Raw genomic sequence first — 22,350 nt, 5'->3', positions numbered from 1 at the left:
GAGTGCTGCGTGTATTATTCTCCATAGGCACCTTAGTATGAGGCGCCGAATGTACCAATATTATATAGAACAATTATTTGTTATATAATCATTATTTATTAAATAATAACTATTATTTATATATAATTTACATTTTATTTGTAAATAACTACTATTATATAAAATATCATTTCTAATTATTTATATATAATTCCAAGTAATACTTCATTATTTGTAAATAATAATAGTTCGACATTCCATTATTTATAAATAATGATTATTTGTTTTTCATTATTTATAAATAATGATTATTTGTTTTTCATTATTTATAAATAATGATTATTTGTTTTTCATTATTTACAAATAATGATTATTTGTTTTTCATTATTTATAAATAATGATTATTTGTTTTTCATTATTTATAAATAATGATTATTTGTTTTTCATTATTTACAAATAATGATTATTTGTTTTTCATTATTTATAAATAATGATTATTTGTTTTTCATTATTTATAAATAATGATAATTGGTTTTTCATTATTTATAAATAATGATTATTTGTTTTTCATTATTTACAAATAATGATTATTTGTTTTTCATTATTTATAAATAATGATTATTTGTTTTTCATTATTTATAAATAATTTGTTGAGTTTTCCATTATTTATAAATAATGATTATTTGTTAAATAATGAAAACGTCTACTTCATTATTTATAAATAATTTTTTCGAGTGCACCATTATTCTCATTATTTATAAATAATCATTATTTAATGTTCGAGTTTTCCATTATTTATAAATAAAGATTATTTGTTAAATAATGAAATATCTACTTCATTATTTATAAATAATAATTTTGTTTCAATATCCCATTAATCATTATTTATAAACAATTTTTACAGTTTGCCATTATATACAAATAATCATTATTTATATACAAATAACCATTATTTATTAAATAATGCCATTATTTATTAAATAATGCCATTATTTATTAAATAATGCCATTATTTATTAAATAATGGAAAACTCGCTATAACATGCAAATGTGGGACCGCCCATGATATGAATATTCATGATGCGATTTCCTTTTTCGTGATTTTTCTTCACAAATTTTTGTCCATTTCCTCTTCATAATGACATTTCTTGAAGCAATTTTCTAGGGATATGGTCAGATTGTAATATTCTTCATTTTCTATATAACTTCGTCTTCGTAGAAATATAAAAAAGTGTAATTTTATACGATTTTTCCTACAGTTCACAATCCCCATAGGCGCGCGTGTACGGTAGGGACAACCGGTGAATCGACGGAGTGCTCTTCATCGAAATACTACGTTGGTTGGTCCCCGGAAGTGGCGGGCGGAATTTAGCCCGAATCCTCGATGGAAGTGGATCAAGTGCATATGAGCTGAGAGAGTGAAATATCAGTGTACTTGTACAGGCCCTTCTACTTTTTATAAATATTTCTTGTTGCTTTTTTTGTTAAGTTAATTTTTCCTGGTGTAGAGATAAGTTTCAGTTCTAATAATGCACTTCAAATACATTTTGGAGTGTCTGTTTGAGGCGTTTGGGGCGATTTCACCCTGGCCCCAAAATGCTCGCAACGACAATACGGGGGCATGATGACCCCTAAATTTTTAAAAACTTATTTTTCTATTGAAAATTATCACAAAATTCACCAAAAGTGTGCACGAAAGCCTTCGTATTTCACTTTTAAAACTCCAAAAAGTGCCCAAATGACAAGCTTGGTCGCTTCGCTGTGTCGCTTTCAACTTGAGAACGTTTACGCGTCTGCTTCCCCCCCCCCCCCTCCTCCGAAAGAAATTATGTATACGGCCATGCTCTAAAGAGCCTGGCACATTGATTTATGTATACTTCATTTTCATTATTTTTATCTCATTATCATCATGGCCTTACGCATAATTTTTTCCGGGGGGGGGGGTGGGGGGAGCAGGACGCGCGTAAACTTTCTCATAAAAATCTTGAAAAAGCGAAGCAACCAAGCTTGTCATTTGAGCTTGGTCGCGTCGCTGTCTCGCTTTCAAGATTTTTTTGAGAAACTTTACGCGCATCCTAGCTGCTCCCCCCCCCCCCCCCCCCCCCCCCCCCCCGGTAAAAATTCTGTGTAAGGCCATGATGATAATGTGATAAAAATAATGAAAATGAAAAGTACATATAAATCAATGTGCCATATGCTCTTTTGAGCATGGCCGTTCACAGAATTTCTTTCGGGGGGTGGGGGCAGACGCGCGTAAACGTTCTCAAGTTGAAAGCGAGACAGCGAAGCGACCAAGCTTGTCATTTGGGCTTGGTCCCGTGGCTGTCTCGCTTTCAAGATTTTTTTGAGAAAGTTTACGCGCGTCATGCTCCGGCCCCGGCCCCCCTGGAAAAAATTCTGCGTAAGGCCATGTTGATAATGAGATAAAAATAATGAAAATGAAAGTATACATAAATCAATGTGCCAGGCTCTTTAGAGCATGGCCGTATACAGAATTTCTTTCGGAGGAGGGGGGGGGATATATCGAAGCAGACGCGTAAACGTTCTCAAGTTGAATGCGACACAGCGAAGCGACCAAGCTTGTCATTTGGGCACTTTTTGGAGTTTTAAAAGTGAAATACGAAGGCTTTCGTGCACACTTTTGGTGAATTTTGAGATAATTTTCAATAGAAAAATAAGTTTTTAAAAATTTAGGGGTCATCATGCCCCCGTATTGTCGTTGCGAGCATTTTGGGGCCAGGGTGAAATCGCCCCAAACGCCTCAAACAGACACTCCAAAATGTATTTGAAGTGCATTATTAGAACTGAAACTTATCTCTACACCAGGAAAAATTAACTTAACAAAAAAAGCAACAAGAAATATTTATAAAAAGTAGAAGGGCCTGTACAAGTACACTGATATTTCACTCTCTCAGCTCATATGCACTTGATCCACTTCCATCGAGGATTCGGGCTAAATTCCGCCCGCCACTTCCGGGGACCAACCAACGTAGTATTTCGATGAAGAGCACTCCGTCGATTCACCGGTTGTCCCTACCGTACACGCGCGCCTATGGGGATTGTGAACTGTAGGAAAAATCGTATAAAATTACACTTTTTTATATTTCTACGAAGACAAAGTTATATAGAAAATGAAGAATATTACAATCTGACCATATCCCTAGAAAATTGCTTCAAGAAATGTCATTATGAAGAGGAAATGGACAAAAATTTGTGAAGAAAAATCACGAAAAAGGAAATCGCATCATGAATATTCATATCATGGGTGGTCCCACATTTGCATGTTATAGCGAGTTTTCCATTATTTAATAAATAATGGCATTATTTAATAAATAATGGCATTATTTAATAAATAATGGTTATTTGTATATAAATAATGATTATTTGTATATAATGGCAAACTGTAAAAATTGTTTATAAATAATGATTAATGGGATATTGAAACAAAATTATTATTTATAAATAATGAAGTAGATATTTCATTATTTAACAAATAATCTTTATTTATAAATAATGGAAAACTCGAACATTAAATAATGATTATTTATAAATAATGAGAATAATGGTGCACTCGAAAAAATTATTTATAAATAATGAAGTAGACGTTTTCATTATTTAACAAATAATCATAATTTATAAATAATGGAAAACTCAACAAATTATTTATAAATAATGAAAAACAAATAATCATTATTTATAAATAATGAAAAACAAATAATCATTATTTATAAATAATGAAAAACAAATAATCATTATTTGTAAATAATGAAAAACAAATAATCATTATTTATAAATAATGAAAAACAAATAATCATTATTTATAAATAATGAAAAACAAATAATCATTATTTATAAATAATGGAATGTCGAACTATTATTATTTACAAATAATGAAGTATTACTTGGAATTATATATAAATAATTAGAAATGATATTTTATATAATAGTAGTTATTTACAAATAAAATGTAAATTATATATAAATAATAGTTATTATTTAATAAATAATGATTATATAACAAATAATTGTTCTATATAATATTGGTACATTCGGCGCCTCATACTTTAGGCAGCACCCCCAGGTATTCTGGAAAATGTGTAAAAATTGACAAATGTAACAAAAATGGGCTGATTTTTTTCGAGCATCTCTGGACCTATTTGACTTCCATTTTGTAGTGGAAACCATTTTTTTTCCTTTAAAATTTACATCAGCACCCCCCCCCCCCCAAAAAAAAAAAAATATGTAAATTTTATCCGTCATGACGTGACATGATATTAATTTCCACGTGCAGCAGCTGGTCGTTTCACTATTAAATGACTCATGCATCGTGGGGTAAATCCCACCTTTCGACATATTCGACGAAAAAAACTTGAGAGGTGGTCCGATCATGACAAGACCGACATAATAAAGATTAATATTTTCTGTTCAAGAGTGTTGATGATTTGTTTTGAGCGGACACTGATGAAATTCTAATTTCCATGATCTGCGGTGATGCCTATAAGCCTATACAGCTTTTTAGTTCGAAATACATGTAACAGGGAAATTTACACCTCCATAGAAATTGTATTTTCTTTAAAAAAAATCATCTCATCTACTTATGCCTGTATTAATGCAATTACGAGCACCCTTTAGAATTCAGTATTGCCATGTTATTTATAAATCAATTCAAATTATACGGCTTGAGATCTCAAACTCGCCTGCTTTCCCTGTTCTGCACGTGCAGATCTTTATGAATAATTCATATGAACTGTGACCCGTGCTCTTGCCACATGGTAATGTCCAATCAGGTACTGTTTCTATGTGAATATCTATTTGTTTCTACGTTGATTGTCCAATCAGAAATTACTGTACAACTTCGGATATAAGCTCATTATAATATAGTTGCCATCTACTGAGTGATTGGTCAATCATCGGAGGTGTGTCTACCCATGTGACAACAGCGAAATGAAACTACTAAATATTTATAACGGAGAGGCAGTGGAAGATTTCCAGCTGTAATGGTTGTCTACACAAAAGACTGAGCAAATCGATCGCGGTCGAGTTGCTGTGCCCTGTTCAAAAAACAGCTGGTTCACTTGCATTGCAATACGGACAGGAATAGCAGCCATCAGCTGATTGCTGAGAGGGGCTATCAAGATCGGATGCTTAGCAAGCCGAATAGGCTACTAATTTTTGTCCTGTGATAACTTTTTTTTTTGTAAATTCAAACGACAAACTGATACCATTGTTGGAGAAGTGCTGCTGCTACTTCACTTTATTGCATTCCAGCAGAGTCAGAGAATTATTTAGATTTCTCCTCGATCTCATCATCGCAGATCACTCAGGCTTTCGTCCGTCGTTGTCGTTGACTTGACCCTTTTTATATCTGATTTGAGAAATTTGTGGGACAAATTGTCAATAGAAAAGGAGCTTCCAAAGATTGCAACCAAAGTACTAAGGAAAGGATCTACTTGTTTTGATTGTTTTTCATACAAAAAAGGTACCGGTACGGTACCATCCGAATTTCTGAAAGTGAAAAATCACCAAATCGATTTCGAAGTGGACTGCCATTACCAGACTTGCCGCGCAAGTTGGACTGCAACTAGCACTGTGTATCGGGCTCTGTTGCTCTTGACGCTTGGCAAAGATGACTTGCTGTTTGACATTTATATCTCATCCACAAGGTTTGACCTTGCAGACTGGGCCATTCTATTCATTATATGACACAGGTACAGTACCGGTAGTAGTATACCTAGTGGTTGTGTGTCCGGACGGGTTGGGTGTCCGGACACATGACTTTTACTCTCAATTTTGAAAAGTTTACAAGCAATGTCTTTAATTCTTTTTAGCACAGAATATAAAAAAATATTATAAAGAACAAATATTGATGGTGAAAAAAAACTATTCAACCTATATTTTTGGTTTATTCCTGAGATAAAAACAAGGCTTCATTTCTGTTACGTGTCCGGACACCCAACCCCCCATCCTACTAGTAGACGGTATTTAAACTTTGGAATGTAATGTCTGCCATATCTACCCTTGTTTTCCATACGGGGTAGATCTATCTCAATCAATCATATTCTTTTTCTAGATCAAACGTAGAAATGTCCTAAAAACACAATTTTTTGCACAAAAACTCAAGTTTTGTTAGTTCTCATAGTTTACTGAACTTGTTGGTTCTCCTGTCTGGCCCCATCTACACAAAACAAGTGTGTGTGTGTGTGTATTTGAGTTTTGTCAGACGTGTATCAATCAGATATGATTATTTACGTCTGGGACCGACCTTTAACGTCACCATCCGAAAGACGTGACCAGGGCCCGAACCTCTGCATCAATTTGTAACTTCCCCACAGCTTGTATTATAGGCGCGTGCCACAACGCCCAGTCAAGTGAAATACATTAACAACATTGTATGGAGGTGTTACTGTTACCAATCAGAAATTGAATAAATCAATATTTTCTTGAAATTCATTTTATCAAAATTTATTTTAAAGGTCAAGTCCACCCCAGAAGAATGTTGATTTGAAATAGATCTAGAGAAAAATCAAACTAGCATAACATAGAAAATTTCATGAAAATCGGATGTAATATAAGAAAGCCATGACATTTTAAAGTTTCGCTTATTTTTCACAGAACAGTGAAATGCACAACTCAGTGACGTGCAAATGAGACAAAGGATGATGTCCGTCCCTCACTATTTCTTTTGTTTTTTATTGTGTGAATATACAATATTTCATTATTTCATATTTCATATAATAAAAAACAAAAGGAATAGTGAGTGGATGACATCATCAATCTCCTCATTTGCATACCGACCAGGATACTCTGCAAGTGTGCATAACTGTTTTGTGAAATAAAGCGAAACTTTAATAAATGTCATAACTTTCATGTTTTTTACATCTGACTTTGATGACATTTTCAGTGTTATGCTTGTTTGATTTTTCTCTTTTTATTGAAATCAACTTTATGTCTGGGTGGACTTGTCCTTTAAATTATAGACTACCGTATCTGCATAAAATTGAAGATGTATTTAGCCAAATATATATTTTTTTTTGGGGGGGGGCAATATTTAAAGTTTCAGAATTTTGTGACTCTGGGTCTAATCATACAGGGCCTAGCTAAGCCTTAAAGTAATGCTCAAGCTGTCTGTAAAAATATATTTCAGGGGAAAAAAATTGCACAGGGGCTCGGTGCAATTTATCCCTGAATGCTCTAAAGAGCCATAGAAAATTAAGAGAGCCACCCCCCCCCCCCCCCCCCCCCGATTATCCCCATTCACTGCAATATTAAAGCTCATCCACTCACTGTTCACTGTTGTAGATTTAGGCAGTAGGCTGTGAAAAATAGCTCCCAAAAACATTATTTTTTGCCTGATGTACATGTAGTTTGTGTTGACTCAGTTGAAAGACTGATACAATTCAAAGAAACAATTCTGTGGATACATGTAGACCCAATGTATTGTTTTGATATCATATTTCAAGTTTATTATTACCATTGCTTAAGTATTCTTTCTCTTAATACGAAATGTACAAGAAAGAAAAACATTTGAATATAATCATAGGCCTACAAGCAGTACACAAAATTTATGTCATGTTGGTGTAATGTGTTGTTAACCTGTCAATCAGTTTCAAAAGCCGTAATAAATTGTGTTGATTTTTCAAGTTGGCGGATACTGTAGCCCTACAATGTAGGCCTATGTCCTTTATTTAACAATGGGACTTTGAACAGCATAAACGTATTGTCTATAATCGACATGTTTGTCAATTTGTCAAGGAGTATACATGTAAGGCTATAAGTATATTGATAAGATTGAAAATTGATACTCTTGATTTTTCTCTCCCTTGATAAGGTTTATTGAGTGAACAATTCATTGTTCCTAACTATTTGTGTTGAGAATGAACTTCAGAATTAGGTTAATTATATAGACACTGTTTTTTTTTAGTTCATCTTGATAGGAATATGATTTGTTGGGTTTTTTATATAGAAGTATTTTATTATCCATTGCAGTCAGTCTTCTCACAGTCAGCGGTGGATGGATTGTCCATAAAAATGGATTGCCTGAGTGGACACTGGATGGGGGCAAACTCAGTTGTTACTAGAAATCCACATGATATGTTACTGACATCCCATTTCATAAGTTATACTGGTAATCAAAATGGTATGACAAAAAATGTGCATGATATTAGATCATTTTAGAAACACTTTTGCAATAACTATAGTTATTACACTGTAAAAACTCTTAACAGAATTACGATGTTTATTTTCTTAAAACAGCTGGTGGCGACTATGAAAAGATCTGGAATGAACACTGTGAAGATGAAGTCTCCTTGGGAGAATATGCCTATGCCATGCAACACCTTGCTCAAGAACATTGGTCAGCTAAACATGCAGATGACAGGATAAAATGGTGCCATGATGCTTGCATAGAATACTTCTTTCAAGGTGGTATGAAAACTGTACTGGACAAGGATAGGAGGAGAAGGGAACACCATCGACAAAGGAAGGAGGAATCTAGGTGGCTGTGCAATGGCTCTACCTTCGTTAGGAACCTTAATGGCAATTCAAATGGCAACAATATATCATCATCATTACTCTCTTCACTAGAAGAATTTCACCAACAGTATTTTGACCAAACACATCCCTTAGGCAACAGGCATAATGCAATGTAAGTTTCATTTTAGTCTAATAATATTGAAATAAATGTGGGGGTGAAATGCAAAAGACAGCAATTTATGGCAAATGAAGGGCATTAGGGTAATGTCTTTTGTTTGGCTCATATTCAAGGTTTTAATGCTTGATTAAAGTATTCCAGATTATAAAAGCTTGTTGACAACATGTCAACCCTGCATAGCATTTTATAGCTAGATTGAGGGAACTTCAGAAATATCCCATGTAGGGCTGAGTGACTACTTTAATGTTGATATTTTTGTCTAGCCAGAACTGTAAAGACATCCTGGCAACCTTCATCACAGGAAATGCTGTTAGCAAGCCCCTTCCCCTCTGTGCCATGACATGACTTCGGCACGAATCGGCAGTGGATTTGCCAGCAAATTAAGTTGCATGTAAAAGACTGGTCCACTGTCTGCAGCCCACTGGCCATGCATAAACTTTTACCAATATCCCCAGGTCCGTCTCATTGCGTACGGTTGATTACAAAAAAAAGGTGGTTTTCACTACCAGGGTGTGTGTGTTTTTTTCTTTTTATTCAATTAGTATTTTGTATTCCTTGATAATACATAATTCAGGTAGTTGTCATGAACAATATAGGATGACATCAAATTGGATATTTAAACATCTATCCTAAGGCTTATTAGGGGTGACACCCACCCCCCCCCCCCCCTTAAAAATTTAATAAAGGTAAAGGAGTATTCCATCAGAAAAGTCAGAGGACCTGTTGACGATTGGTCAGTGTGTAAATCAGGAAATTGGGATAATTTGCATTGCATAAGCTTAACTGATGCTAAATTAGGTATACCGGGGTCCCTAATTGATTTGCAGCAACTTTCCTTTGTTGATTGACGTTGTAAACAAGTGCTGGATAAAGATAGAAAGAAGATAATGAGGATTATTTGTCAAATAGTTTCAGGTTTACAACATCATTATTATTTTGATTAAAAAATTGCAACTTTTTATTATAAGAATCAAAATGTACATGTATAACACCCACTCTACCCAAGTCTTGTGTGTATTGATCAGCTGTCCATTACTGCAGACTACAGCTGAGTCCTTGGAGATAAAATTAGCTCAAGGTTGATGTTTAAATGGACATTGTATATATTGATTATACCAGGATAATCTTCACAACTGTTACATAATAATCAAACAAGAGTTATGCATGCACATGTACTCAGCAGTCAGCTAGCCTTAAATGTTAAAATACTAAGGCAACAGATCAAGCATTATTATATTGAGTGCTTGTTATTTGCTGGTATGCTACATGAACAGAAGGGCAATAGATTTAACATGTAAGTTACCTTATTAAATAAAAGGAAGGAAAACATTGACTACATGCTGTCATTTTCATAAATTGAGGACTGTAAGAATGTTTTTGTTTTTTATGTGATACTACATGTACATGAACAGGTAGCTTTGGCAATTAATAAAATGCTTTATGTAATTGTAAGACTGCTTGGATTTCTGAAGGTATTTTATGTTAATAAGCTCCAGGTCAGTGAATGCCCCTAGAGGTTTTATCCATTGTTCGATTGTTCAAATTCTGCTTATGAATAGAAATGGGGAGAGTGGATAAAGAGTCCATACTGCTTCATTTATTTCTGTAAGCTCAATTGTCTTTATCTGTACAATAAATTGATGTTTGTGAGCATCAAAAATTCAGTTGCTTTAGCATGGTTTCTGAAGGTCGAAATTAAAGTAATTGAAACAAGATGAAAGGCAGCCATGTTCAAGAGATCATTTAAGAAATAATCGAGGAACAGACAAAATAGTATGTAAGTCTGGATACTAGCCTACTGAATCAATACTGCCTGCAATTCTATGCTACTTGATATGTGGAGACTTCCATTGTCAACACCTCCACACACGCCCACAAATTCTACCAATCAGAGAACTTGTTTTGTGTTATTGGGTCATCCACAGGGACCCTGGACTCTCTCAATCTGCCTGTAAACACTCAACTAGTTTGTACTTGATCTCTATTGAACAATGGCCTCTAGCAAATAGACACATGCATCATCAGGTGCTTTAATGCCAGGTGATAAATATACCATAGGCCCTCATTTGTAATGGGTCAGTGCTTAATGATATTCAAATTTCATGTGAGATGTATACATGTTAGTGTGAAAAAACAATAATGCATAACAACAATTGAGACAATAGATTCAGATTGTAAACTTTCCAACCTACATTTGTTCATGAAGTACACAAATTATATCTGGCATATGACAATGGATGGTAATGAAAATGTATTTCTGAGGTTTGTGAAGATCAAAGGACTGCATTTGCTATCAAGCATGCTCTATAACTTAATTATGCACTCTAAGCAATGAAATTCTTGTGAAGATTACTAGCAAAAAAGGGTTTACTATATTTATCTCAAGTGTTGTGAAGGGGTGATTTCTTTCACTTTCACATCTTAAGACTGAACATGAACCCCTGACCTACTTTCAACTGAATCCCTGGCTGCAATGAGAGACCCCCAAGATTGCCAAGTGGAATTTTCCACTGAGATACTTGTTGTAGTTGTTCTTTGTTAAACTTCTGAAGTATTGTTATCCAGAGGAGGCAAAAAATGAATGTTATCAAGCTGTTTGATCTTTATTAATGCCATTATATTTTTCTAATAATTAGTCATAGGAGTTTTTATATTAAAATGAATTTATATTTCTGAATTACATGTAGATTGTTATTCTTTTCTTTTTCATCATTCTAATTTACAGATCTCTGCCATTTTCTGGCCAGTTAAGACTTCTAGATGTAGGCAGCTGTTTCAATCCATTCCTAGAATATGATGAATTCCTAGCAGTTGGTATAGACATCTCACCTGCAGTTGAAGTGAGTAGATTTGTTTGCCCATGGGCTAATCAAGCACCTCTTTGGATTAAAATAATAATAAACTCAAGCAATTGAATTCTAAATGCATGTACTCCACTTACATTTTCTTTCTTTATAAATTTTAACATTATATACTAAAGAAAAATATGTACATTGTACATTTAATACCCTTTAAAGCAAGATTAGAAACTAAAGCATAGGAGATCAGGGTTTGTTTTTCAGACACCGGGGGTGTTTCACAAAGATTTTAGTGTGACTTAGTCGCACTTAAATTCATTTTCATGCGGTATATATAACACATCACTGCATTGGTCAGAAAATGTGCACGGGACTCGCACAACTGCATATCCATCAATCAGAAAACGTGTTAAATAACATGCCATATTTACCTCTTTGTGAAACTCCTTCCCCCCCCCCCCCCCAGCCCTAGTCATGTACCAAGGTATTTCTCTTTGCTGTGGGAAAGTAGGAAAATAGCAGGAAATTGAGGGACTTTCAATCAAATATAAGTGTGTCTACTTTTGTAAGCATTGTCACAAACGGGCGGAAATATGTTCCATTCCCTTTGTCTATTCACTTCCTGAGGTTTTACTCAACCCAGAAATAGAGGCCTCTAAAAGGTTATTTTTTGAAGTATAACTTCAGGTTGTAGATCTTTTATGCCTTTATATTGTCTAACCAAATATAATAGCAAAGGTTGAAAGACTGGTTCAAATTCCAATTATAACAACTCTTCCTTATTTTCATTCTCTCTCCACAGAGTGTTCATAAATGTGACTTCTTGAATCTTCAAATACAACAACCTCTTCAAGTAGCTCCAGACACAGTAAATAGATACCTAAGAACGTTAAAAAGTCCTGTGGAGACACTTCCTAGGGAGTGCTTTCATGTCATAGTCTTCTCTCTGCTTCTGTCCTACTTTCCTTCACCATACCAAAGATGGATTTGTTGTCAGAAGGCTCATCAACTGTTACAGATGAATGGCCTTCTCTTAATCATCACCCCTGACTCCTCTCATCAGAACCGTAATGCTGGTATGGTCAAGAGCTGGAGGACTGCCATAGAGTCATTGGGGTTCACCAGATGGCGCTACCGTAAGGATACACACATGCACTATATGGCCTTCCGTAAGACTTCTCAAGAACCACCAGCTGACCTGTCTGGCAATGAAGTTGGACCAGACATGCTCTACATCCCACAGGACTTTAATGAAGAAGTAGAGGAAAGCGTGTTTTCTGACTGTCTTCCCAAGACCGAAGCAGAGATAGCCGACTTGAGCGAGGCCTTCAATGAACTGCCATCACATTTTGTTGATGATTTATCTGAGCTATGGTAGAAGTCTTCAATAAGACTATATCAAAAATAACCTCAGAATAGAGACAGAACCTTGGAATTCAGTTCTTTCAAGATGGTGTTTGAATGAGTATATTTGTTTCAGATAGTATAAGTGCCTTTTTCCAAACTCACCAGCTATCAAATCTTGTCACTATGAATAATGTTTGTATGTAAAAAAAAAAAGACTAAATATGGTATAGATTGGCAGGGGGTACAGGAAATATTTCCCTATGATAATTAATTGTTACATAATTCAATGAGAAGTCCACCAATTTCTATTTTCCATGGCCTGTGAAGACTATAAAAAAATTTCATGGCGTTTCAGATGATATTGAATACACATGAAATGTCAATTGTAACTTTGTGAAACGCTTGATATAATCGAGTGCTGCTCACAAGATGTCACCAAATTTAAACATTTTATTATCTTGTTATTCTTTAGTGGAATGTGGTTAACCCTTTATTGATATGTCTCAGCCAGCTTGCTGTTATGATGAACACCCTTTAATGATTGAAGAGTACTACATTGTGAAAGTATCTTCCAACTATAATTTTAATTTTGAAATGGAAAACCCATCTGCTCAAATATCCCATTGCTTTTGTGTAATGAAGTAAAAGGCACATTGGTGTGTAGTGTCACTTGGATGTTCTTGTGAATTGTTTTAGCATTTGATCAAATGACAAATCAGTTGGATGTTGTTATACATATATGTGTGATGCTTAAAAGTAGCATGTAGAATGATAAATGACATACAGTCTTGCAATGCAACTGTGTAGATCATCTCAAATGTTCCCCTATAAATTAAGTTGTAAAATACTTAACCCCAGTACCCTGTGATACCCTCTTCCTCATTCTTCCTATATTCATTACAATTCTAGTACTCTTTGAATTTAGACCCCCCCCCCCCTTTTTTTTTTTTTTTAGAGTGGGGTTGGGTGGGCTATCTTACTATATTTATCAACCCTGCTTAGAATCAAAGTTAGCATTAATTTTTGTAATAAACAGGGAGTACTACTTTGAATTTCATCCAATCTGCTGTTTGAAAAAGTTGGTTCCAGAAATTCTACAGTCCATCCACTATTGAGTGATGTCATGGGTAGTATTGGTTAGGGCCTGTCTTTAACTAAAGATTCAATTTCAGTGTTAGAGCAATAATGAGAAAACACTCCCTTCTGTTCATATGAGAAGGATTTAAGTTGGGTTCTATGTCCGGACATCTTTGCTATTGGAACTTTCACGTCTTACAATATCATCCAACATATTTTCCAACAGTTTTGTGTAGATTTGCTTGGATTTTTTATTTTCTGTTTCATCTGTCCAGACATAGAAGGTCTTTATCTGAGGTCTTCATTTATATTCTGTTGGCATTCACCAGCCTATCAATCAGTATTAGCTCTATTGAACAAGAAATGCTGTATGTTTCTCACGTAGCAAACAAAATTCATCATATCTACCTATCTATACACCTTTAATCTGATGCTAATTTCTTACAAGGTCTGTGATTATTTTTGTGGTCACTAAGTTGTGAACAATTCATCTTCAGTATTATTATTATTCAGTGCACTTCTGGTAGTGTGGACATGATAAAATATCACTTGGATATGAAGTATAGTGCAATTTTTCTCTTTTTATGACTATTCACATTCAATTTTAGGAAGGTTCATGTATGTGATACATGTATGCATTTACTAGTGCTGTTATCGATAACCTCTTGATCATTGTTGATAATACCCGCTATTAAGGACATGACAGTGATTTTCCGCAATTGCGGAAAACGGACAGAATTCACGGAAACGGCCTTTTGAAAGCAGTTTTTCAAACGGAAAATGTATTTTTCCTCAAAATGCACAAAACAGCAACAGAAATTACTCCAAAATATCAGCAAAATACAATTACTTTTTACAAAACACAATCTCTCTTTTTATATTCAATCAATGCATAAAAAATGTGAATTGATTATGTTCTTTTGTCGATAGTTATCGATATCGGAAAGATATTTTTAGCGATATATCAACAGAATTTTGTTGCTGATAACAGCACCAGCATTTACAGCATTTCAAATGATAAGGTTTTGTAATAGTTAATGCTGCATTTTTAGCTAATTTCTCCAAGGGCTTTTTTAGGACTTTGGATGTTATCGCCCTACTTTAACTCAAACATCAATAAAAGAAAAATCCTACTATGTATACATCCATATACCTCAAATTGTTTCAATTCAAAACAAGGTTGATGTACATGTAATAGGGATGAATTCAAAGTTGTGAGAGTTAGAACCACTCCACCAAGAAGCTTTAATAATAAACTTCCATGGAGAATGGTGTCATGATCCATCCATTAATTATTCTCTATTGGTGCATAGTGAATTTAACATTTATATATTCTGTATGTCACACCAAATAAGTGTATAAAACCCAGCCACTGGCCAACCATGTTTAGTTTTTTAGAGAGTTGTGATGTCCATTCCATTTATGCTCTATATCAAATATCTTACCTTTGCTTTTCATTTCAATATGATAGTCCATCCAAATAGAACTTTGGTGATGTAGTGTGTACACCACATAAGGGTTATTTCATAATATTTTCATTATATGCAAAAGGTAAGCATGAACTGCAAACCATTGATGTGTAATTACATGTACATGTAGTTCCATTCCCTGCTATGACAACTATTGGAGTGAACTCTCCAATGGTATTGTGATTTTTTTTTATGCTCATCAGAAGCTTTCTAAATGCCAAATTGATTTTTTTGTTTTCTACCTGTACTTATTTTGTTAGTTGTCAATACTGATTTTATAAGCCACTATGTCACGAACTTCTTTCTGTATTTTTTGTTATCTCTATCTTTTTCTTTCTTTCTTCAAAAAGCAGAGTGTACATGGGACGGGAGGCAACCAAATTTAAGTGATGTGAATATTATATTCCTCTTGAAATAGCACAGTAAAGTTATAGGTGAATCCTCAATTTCCAGTGGCAGAAATAAGATTGAATAAATGAAAAATATTGGATGCGAAATAGTATTTGAATTATTGCATAGGACAATCTGTTGTGCCAAAATAGAAAAATACTTGGGTAGAAGCTGGACAATGGACAGCATAACATATATTCTAAAAATCATTACTTGACATCCAGTTTTCAGTGACAGGGTTTGCTAGCTGGCTAAACACAATGTCTGGAATAAATATATCGATATAAAATGCTAGGAATATATATCTATGTTTGTACATGTTTTATGTATTTGAAATACTCTTGTTGATATTTTGTTAAGAAGAGATTGATTAAATTTTGCAAAAGCATATTACTTTGTTCTAGATGTCTTGGTCTACTATGATGAGGCTATAATGTGAATTATCTTGATGCCCCTAATGCTGTATTCAAGTATAGACAGAGAGAATCTTGTACCTTCAGGCAAAATTATCATGCACTGAATACTACCGATGTCATTAGGGGCACTTTTCCAAAAACAATGTCCAAGGAAAAAAATGCATCTCTGAATGTGAAAAATAGAGACGAGAGGGAATAGGGGAAAAGAGAGAGGGGGTGAGTGGTGATAAAGAATGGTATTAGAGATGACAAGTGTGGTTGATTCGTAATAGGTCCATGGTTGGACATAGGCACCCTAGTCATTGTTAAAAAATATAAGAAACATACCAGTATTTCTGACGACTTGCGTGCTCTACGGTTTTTGGCGACAGTGAAATCAAATACACTTTTAAGAGGTGTTACTTGGACAGGGGCGGATCCAGAATTTATCAGAGCGGCATGCAGGGCAACTCGCAAACAAAATATTTTTTTTTTTTAATGGGAGGAGAACAAAAGGGGGTTACCACACTCGGGGAGCATTTATTTTTTTCCGGGGGCGTCTTTATATTTGACAGTTAACTCCTCATTACGCTAGAAATATGCTGCATGCTAACAGTTACCCCCGTTCCTCCCATTCCGTTTAAATGTAAAATACGTCTGGTGACACGGTTCAGTGAGATATATCACATTTATCTTCCAAACGTTCTGAAACTTAGTTTAAAGTCATGATGTACCCAAACATGACGTGAACGAATGCCATGGGCGTACCGTGGGTCACTGCATGGGGGGGCACCAGCAAAATTTTTGAGTCACTTATGGGCGCTCAATGGCCAGGTATACTGACCGAATAGAGACATTTTAAGGATTGTGCCGGGATTGTGCCATGAAAAGGGTATCTCACTGATTGAATAGCGCGAACTGAAATTTGTTGATTTTTAGACCTAAAAAGGGGATATTATAAGCAATTTTTTGTAATTATGATAAGTAACTGTCTCACTAAACAATGCGACCTGAAGTTTTGTAATTATTTATGTAAATATTGTCCCCAGACTGACATTTTAAGGACTATTTTTTTTAAGAAATTCATGAAGAGCATACATATCTCACCATAGTCATCTAATGCGAGCGCCAATCGCGTGCTGATTTTTTTTTAGAATTACACCTAAAATTTTGTAGTTATTGTAATCATGAACATGATACCTATCTCATTATTGCGAGCTCGAAGCGCGAGCTGAAAATTTTTGATATTCAGACCTGAAAATTTTGACATTTTAAGGACTGTTTTTAGAAATTCATGTAGAGCAGACATATCTCAGCAATCCTCGGCAATCCACTAATGCAAACGTAAGCACGGACTGGGAATGTTTTATATTCGGACCTTAAAAGGGGGCAATCACTTTAAGTAGTCATGAAAAAAGAAGCATAAGTCACTACACAAAATAATAAGCTCGAAGTGCGAGGAAATATGGTGTATATTGACTTGAAATTTTGCTGTTTTAGTTCCATTTATACCCTTGAACAGAAGTATTTATAACATAAAACAGACAATGAGGAGCACCAAGATAGATGAACAGAACAGCCCTTAGCAAATACCCATAAAAGTGTAACAAATAACACTCATCCAGCTGCCACCCCCGTCACTGCAAAACCGGCATCGCTTACAGTCAAGCCCTCAGACTTCGCCGTATCTGCTCCGAGTACCCTGATTTTTCCTTCCATGCCAGGAATTTGCAGAAACATCTCTGTGCCAGGGGCCACGGGGCCAGGGCAGTCCAACTGGCAATTAACAAAGTTCGTTCTCTCCCCAGATCTGAAGTTCTCAAACAAAAAAGTGACAAGGAGACTACCGGCAGAATACCGCTTGTGACCACCTTCCATCCCAATCTACCCCCTCTCCGCAAAATCCTGTGTGATAACCACCACATTTTACACACTTCTGATCGTCTCCAACAGGCCGTTCCCGATACTCCCCTTCTAGCATACCGACGCCCACCGAATCTCAGGGACCTCGTGCTGAAGTGCCCTCCCTCACTAACCATTCTTCTCCCATACAGCATGGCACCTTCAAATGCACCAGCAACAGGTGCATCAGATGTGAAATACACTTTCACCAGCAACTCTACCAGCCTGTCTCACCAAATCAAGGGCAACATAACATGCACTACCACTAATGTTGTATATCTCATCACTTGCAGAGTTTGTAGGGTACAATACATAGGGGAAACCAAGACCACACTCAAGAGACGATTTTACGGGCACAGATCCACCGTCAACACAGCAAAGCTGGACACTCCAGTTGGCCGCCATTTGAACCTCCCCAACCACTCCATCACTGACATGATGCTACAGGGCATCGAATCTTTAGGTACCCGTCCTGACTCAGTCCGTACTAGCAGAGAGAAGCTCTGGATGAGACGACTTCGCACCACCCAACCTCATGGCCTGAACATCCAAGAGGGGAACGACTGATTATTCTTTCCTATCCACTTTCAATTTATATATACATATCATTTTTCCCCTCAGCTCTTTTGAATAGTTACATTTTAGTTTCTTCCTCTACTTTCCTCCCATATCTCATACAAGCTCAGCTCCAATTTTTTCTTCCTTATTCAGGCGATATAATAATTAGTATATATATTTTTTTTTTCTCCACTCACCTCTTTTAGATTTACCACATTTGCTTATTTACATGTATACTATGGTTTCTTCATAATACACCCCCTCTCTTCTATATTTGCTTTTACCTTTTTAGGCAATTTGCTTCCTCTTTTTCACATATACAGGTTTTTTTTTTTTTTTCCTACTGTATAGTCCTATGTTTTTTTCCCGTCACACCTAGCGGATTACAATATCAGTTACACCATATGTGTATTTATATTTTTTCATATACATTTCTTTTTTGGATATATTTATATACATATCACTTATAGATACATATTTACACTTACCTTCTTCTCTTAGTTTGTTTAATGCTTTATCATATATACTTATATGTCTTTTACACATTATCAGTTGTTCCCCATTCTTTTCCTTTTTTCCCCACTCTTATGCACCAGTTTATTATGCCTTTCTTTGTAACCTGTTTGATCCACCTCTCACTAATTTTCTAGTTATTCATCCCTCTATCACTGTTTTGTTCCAGATCCTGTTTGATGTTGCCTGCCTCATTATCTTAATCCCTCTTGGCCTTACTTACACATTGTGTCTGCCTACTCCTTTTCTTTCATCCCCTTCACTAACCTGATTGGTCTTCTCTACTCTCTAATGCCCCTTTTGTCTCCTTGTTTCTAGTGTTGCTGTAGCTTGTTTGTGGTCTATATTATGGTTGTTCCACTTTATATGTTTGTCATTTTGCCTCCAACGAAGATTCTGCTAGGATCGAAAGCTTAGGCCCCTTTTTGACTTTCTAAATATCAATTTTGCAATAGATTTTGACATAACATTCGGAATTATTCTCGCATGCATTTTTCTTTCCTTTTGCTTTTTTATGGCCTTTTATTTCTCTTCCCTTTCTCTTTCTGTCTTTCTTTCTTTCTTTCTTTCTGTCTTTCTTTCTTTCTTTCTTTCTTTCTTTCTTTCTTTCTTTCTTTCTTTCTTTCTTTCTTTCTTTCTTTCTTTCTTTCTTTCTTTCTTTCTTTCTTTCTTTCTTTCTTTCTTTCTTTCTTTCTTTCTTTCTTTTCCTTCCTTCATTCCTTTTCTCTTATCCCGTTTTTTTTTTGTGAAATCCACTGGACCGGGGATCAAGGGCCAGCCTGCATGCCCCCGGCGGTTTACGCTTCTGCCGTGGATGTAAGCTATATATACGCATGATCTTAATCTTCATTATGATTCAAACTATATAGAGGCGCATCCAAGATTTTCCAAATTAAGTAGGGGGGGGGGGGGCGGGGTGAATTTTCTCAAGTAAAATTTGACAACTCCCAAAAAAGGTTCTTACTAAAAAAAAAAAAACCGGTCATTATATTGTCTCGCGTAAAGTTTGACAAGTTAAAAAAAAATGGTCACTTAAATGAAATTCATTTTGTCCGCGTAATATTCGGCAAGCCCCCCCCCCCCACAAAAATAAGAAAAGGGAAAGTCATTTTGTCCACGTGATATTTGGCAACCCCCCCCCCCAAAAAAAAAAAAAAAAAAAAAAAAAAAGGTTTTAACTATAGCAATGATCGAAGGTAATTTTGTCTCGCGTAAAATTTGACAAATGAAAAAAAAGATTGTCACTAAAAAAATGAAGGTAATTTTGTCCCACGTAAAATATGGCAAGCCCCCCCAAAAAAAAAAAAAAAAAAACGGAAAATGGTGTTTAACTAATAGTGATCGAAGTTGTCACTAAAAAGAAGGTCATTTTTTCCACCATTGATTATATTTGGCAAGCCCCCAACACCCACCCCAATAAAAAAGTTTGTCCCTAAAAGTGATGTTTAGAAAGTCATATTGTTAATTTGTTCCCAGTAAAATTGTCCCCTTTTGTCTCCTTGTTTCTAGTGTTGCTGTAGCTTGTTTGTGGTCTATATTATGGTTGTTCCACTTTATATGTTTGTAATTTTGCCTCCGACGAAGATTCTGCTAGGATCGAAAGCTTAGGCCCCTTTTTGACTTTCTAATTTACTCCATTGGCTCTCTTTTATTAGATAAGCAGTTTTCAGCAGCTTCTTTTTGCCAAATAACATTCTTATGTAATATTATATATATAGGCCTATATAATTATAAAATGATATAATATAATTTCTTCTTCCCCACTGCGTTTCTTTTTCTTTTTCCCTCTTTTTCTCCTTTTCCCCCGTTTTTTTTTTTTTGGTTTTGCCAGCCGATGGGGGGAGCACGTCCCCCTCCGTAGTTAAGCCACTGCCGAACACTGACGAAATATATTTGCCAATATTCGGACATCTCTCTGCTATTATGATCATGTATTACTTATTAATTTCTAATATAAAATATAGTTCGATAGACATAATGCTTACAGAGGTTGTACACCTTCAATATAAAAAAGGTCAACATATTTGGCCAAATTGGGGGGGGGGGGTTCCGTTGGGGTTTTAAAAAAAGGAGCGGGGACAAAGAATAAAGAAGGAAATGAGACAAGAAAAAGAGATAAATTAATGTAAAAAAAAAAAGACAGAAAAGGAAAATAGGGGAGAGGACAAACCCTTTCGTTTTCCCCTTATCTTTTTCACTATCCCCCTCTCTCTCTCCCTCTCTCTTTCTTCTCTCTCTCTCTCTCTCTCTCTCTCTCTCACTTTTGTTTTCTTTCTTTTGATTTTCTTTTCTTCCGTCCTCTGGTGTGCCGTCCTTATTTTTCGCTTCTCTTATTTTTTTGCCGACGACATATTCAGATTTCTCGACAAAATAATTTCAATGAAGGGGCGGTGTCTCCCCCCCCCCCTCGAGCGACGCCCCTGGGAATTTGACTTAAATGCTATAGTGGATTATTATGTCAATGACAGAATGATAAAATGCATTTAAATTAAAATATTCCCTTCTATATTCTGGTATATCATTTATCATTGCGTGTTGCATTTCCGAAGCGGTTAGTCATTGTTTCTTCACTTGTTTGATAAATCTTTAACCGGTATATTCAACACGTATGTATATCAACATGGATTTATATATCATTCTGAATAATAACTCCATGGTATCAGTGTTAAGAATGATTACAATACTGACTGTATCCTGCATTGGAAAGTAATTTGTGTAAATTGAGACGATTTTTTTTTTCCATTTGAAATTCATAATGAAATAATTTCGTATAACTTAGAATCGGAAACTGATATTATTTAAAATGATGTTTCTATTTGTTATTGTTTGTGAGCTAACCTCTACTTGAAAAATGTAAGAATCAAACAATACAGCAAAGTCCCAATATAATTATCGTGCTTATTTTACCATCGTTTTGTAAAGTGGATAAATTCATTGCATGAGAGCTGATTTACAATGTCTTTGAGGGGGATGCACTAACCAGAATATACATTTCCTTTTATTATAATTTTTGTACATTTTGGTATTTATTGCCGTGTGGGGGTAGGCAGGGGCGTTCGTATGGGTTTTCTAACTCTGTGGTTTTTAAGAAGAGATAGTGAAAGACAGGGAGGGCGGGAAGAAGAATATCCAATAGAGAAGTACAAATCGTGTAGCTCTATAATGCAATTAATATTCAATCAAGAAAGAAATGATGTCATATTAGGGTCATGTATACCCCCTCCCCCCCCCCCCCCCACAGATTAACCTTACACCATCCTGGTAGACATACA

The 22,350-nt window shown here is 35.2% G+C and overlaps 1 protein-coding gene across 2 annotated transcripts; it reads left to right on the top strand.

The window, feature by feature from the left end:
* The first annotated feature begins 4,950 nt into the window (after positions 1-4,950).
* Positions 4,951-16,100, top strand: LOC129256647 (S-adenosylmethionine sensor upstream of mTORC1-like). Of its 2 annotated transcripts, none has more exons than XM_054894805.2 (4): positions 4,951-5,687; positions 8,233-8,623; positions 11,355-11,469; positions 12,230-16,100. In XM_054894805.2, the coding sequence occupies exons 1-4, from the start codon at positions 5,606-5,608 to the stop codon at positions 12,803-12,805; spliced, it is 1,164 nt and encodes a 387-aa protein (XP_054750780.1). In that variant the 5' UTR covers positions 4,951-5,605; the 3' UTR covers positions 12,806-16,100. The 2 variants fall into 2 exon arrangements, with proteins under 2 accessions (XP_054750780.1, XP_063953853.1); XM_064097783.1 differs by lacking the exon at positions 4,951-5,687 and adding an exon at positions 7,962-8,116 and having other exon boundaries at positions 8,205-8,623.
* Positions 16,101-22,350: the final 6,250 nt, after the last annotated feature.

This window comes from Lytechinus pictus, chromosome 3 (assembly GCF_037042905.1).
Source record: "Lytechinus pictus isolate F3 Inbred chromosome 3, Lp3.0, whole genome shotgun sequence".
Taxonomy (NCBI): Eukaryota; Metazoa; Echinodermata; class Echinoidea; order Temnopleuroida; family Toxopneustidae; genus Lytechinus; species Lytechinus pictus.
This window is presented reverse-complemented; position numbering and strand designations above follow the sequence as displayed.

Excerpts from the sequence above, each read along its gene's own strand:
- LOC129256647 (XM_054894805.2), top strand. The coding sequence starts at position 5,606 with ATGACTTGCTGTTTGACATTTATATCTCATCCACAAGGTTTGACCTTG. Across the intron at positions 5,688-8,232 it reads CTATTCATTATATGACACAG|CTGGTGGCGACTATGAAAAG; the intron begins GTACAGTACCGG and ends TTCTTAAAACAG. Across the intron at positions 11,470-12,229 it reads ACATCTCACCTGCAGTTGAA|AGTGTTCATAAATGTGACTT; the intron begins GTGAGTAGATTT and ends CTCTCTCCACAG.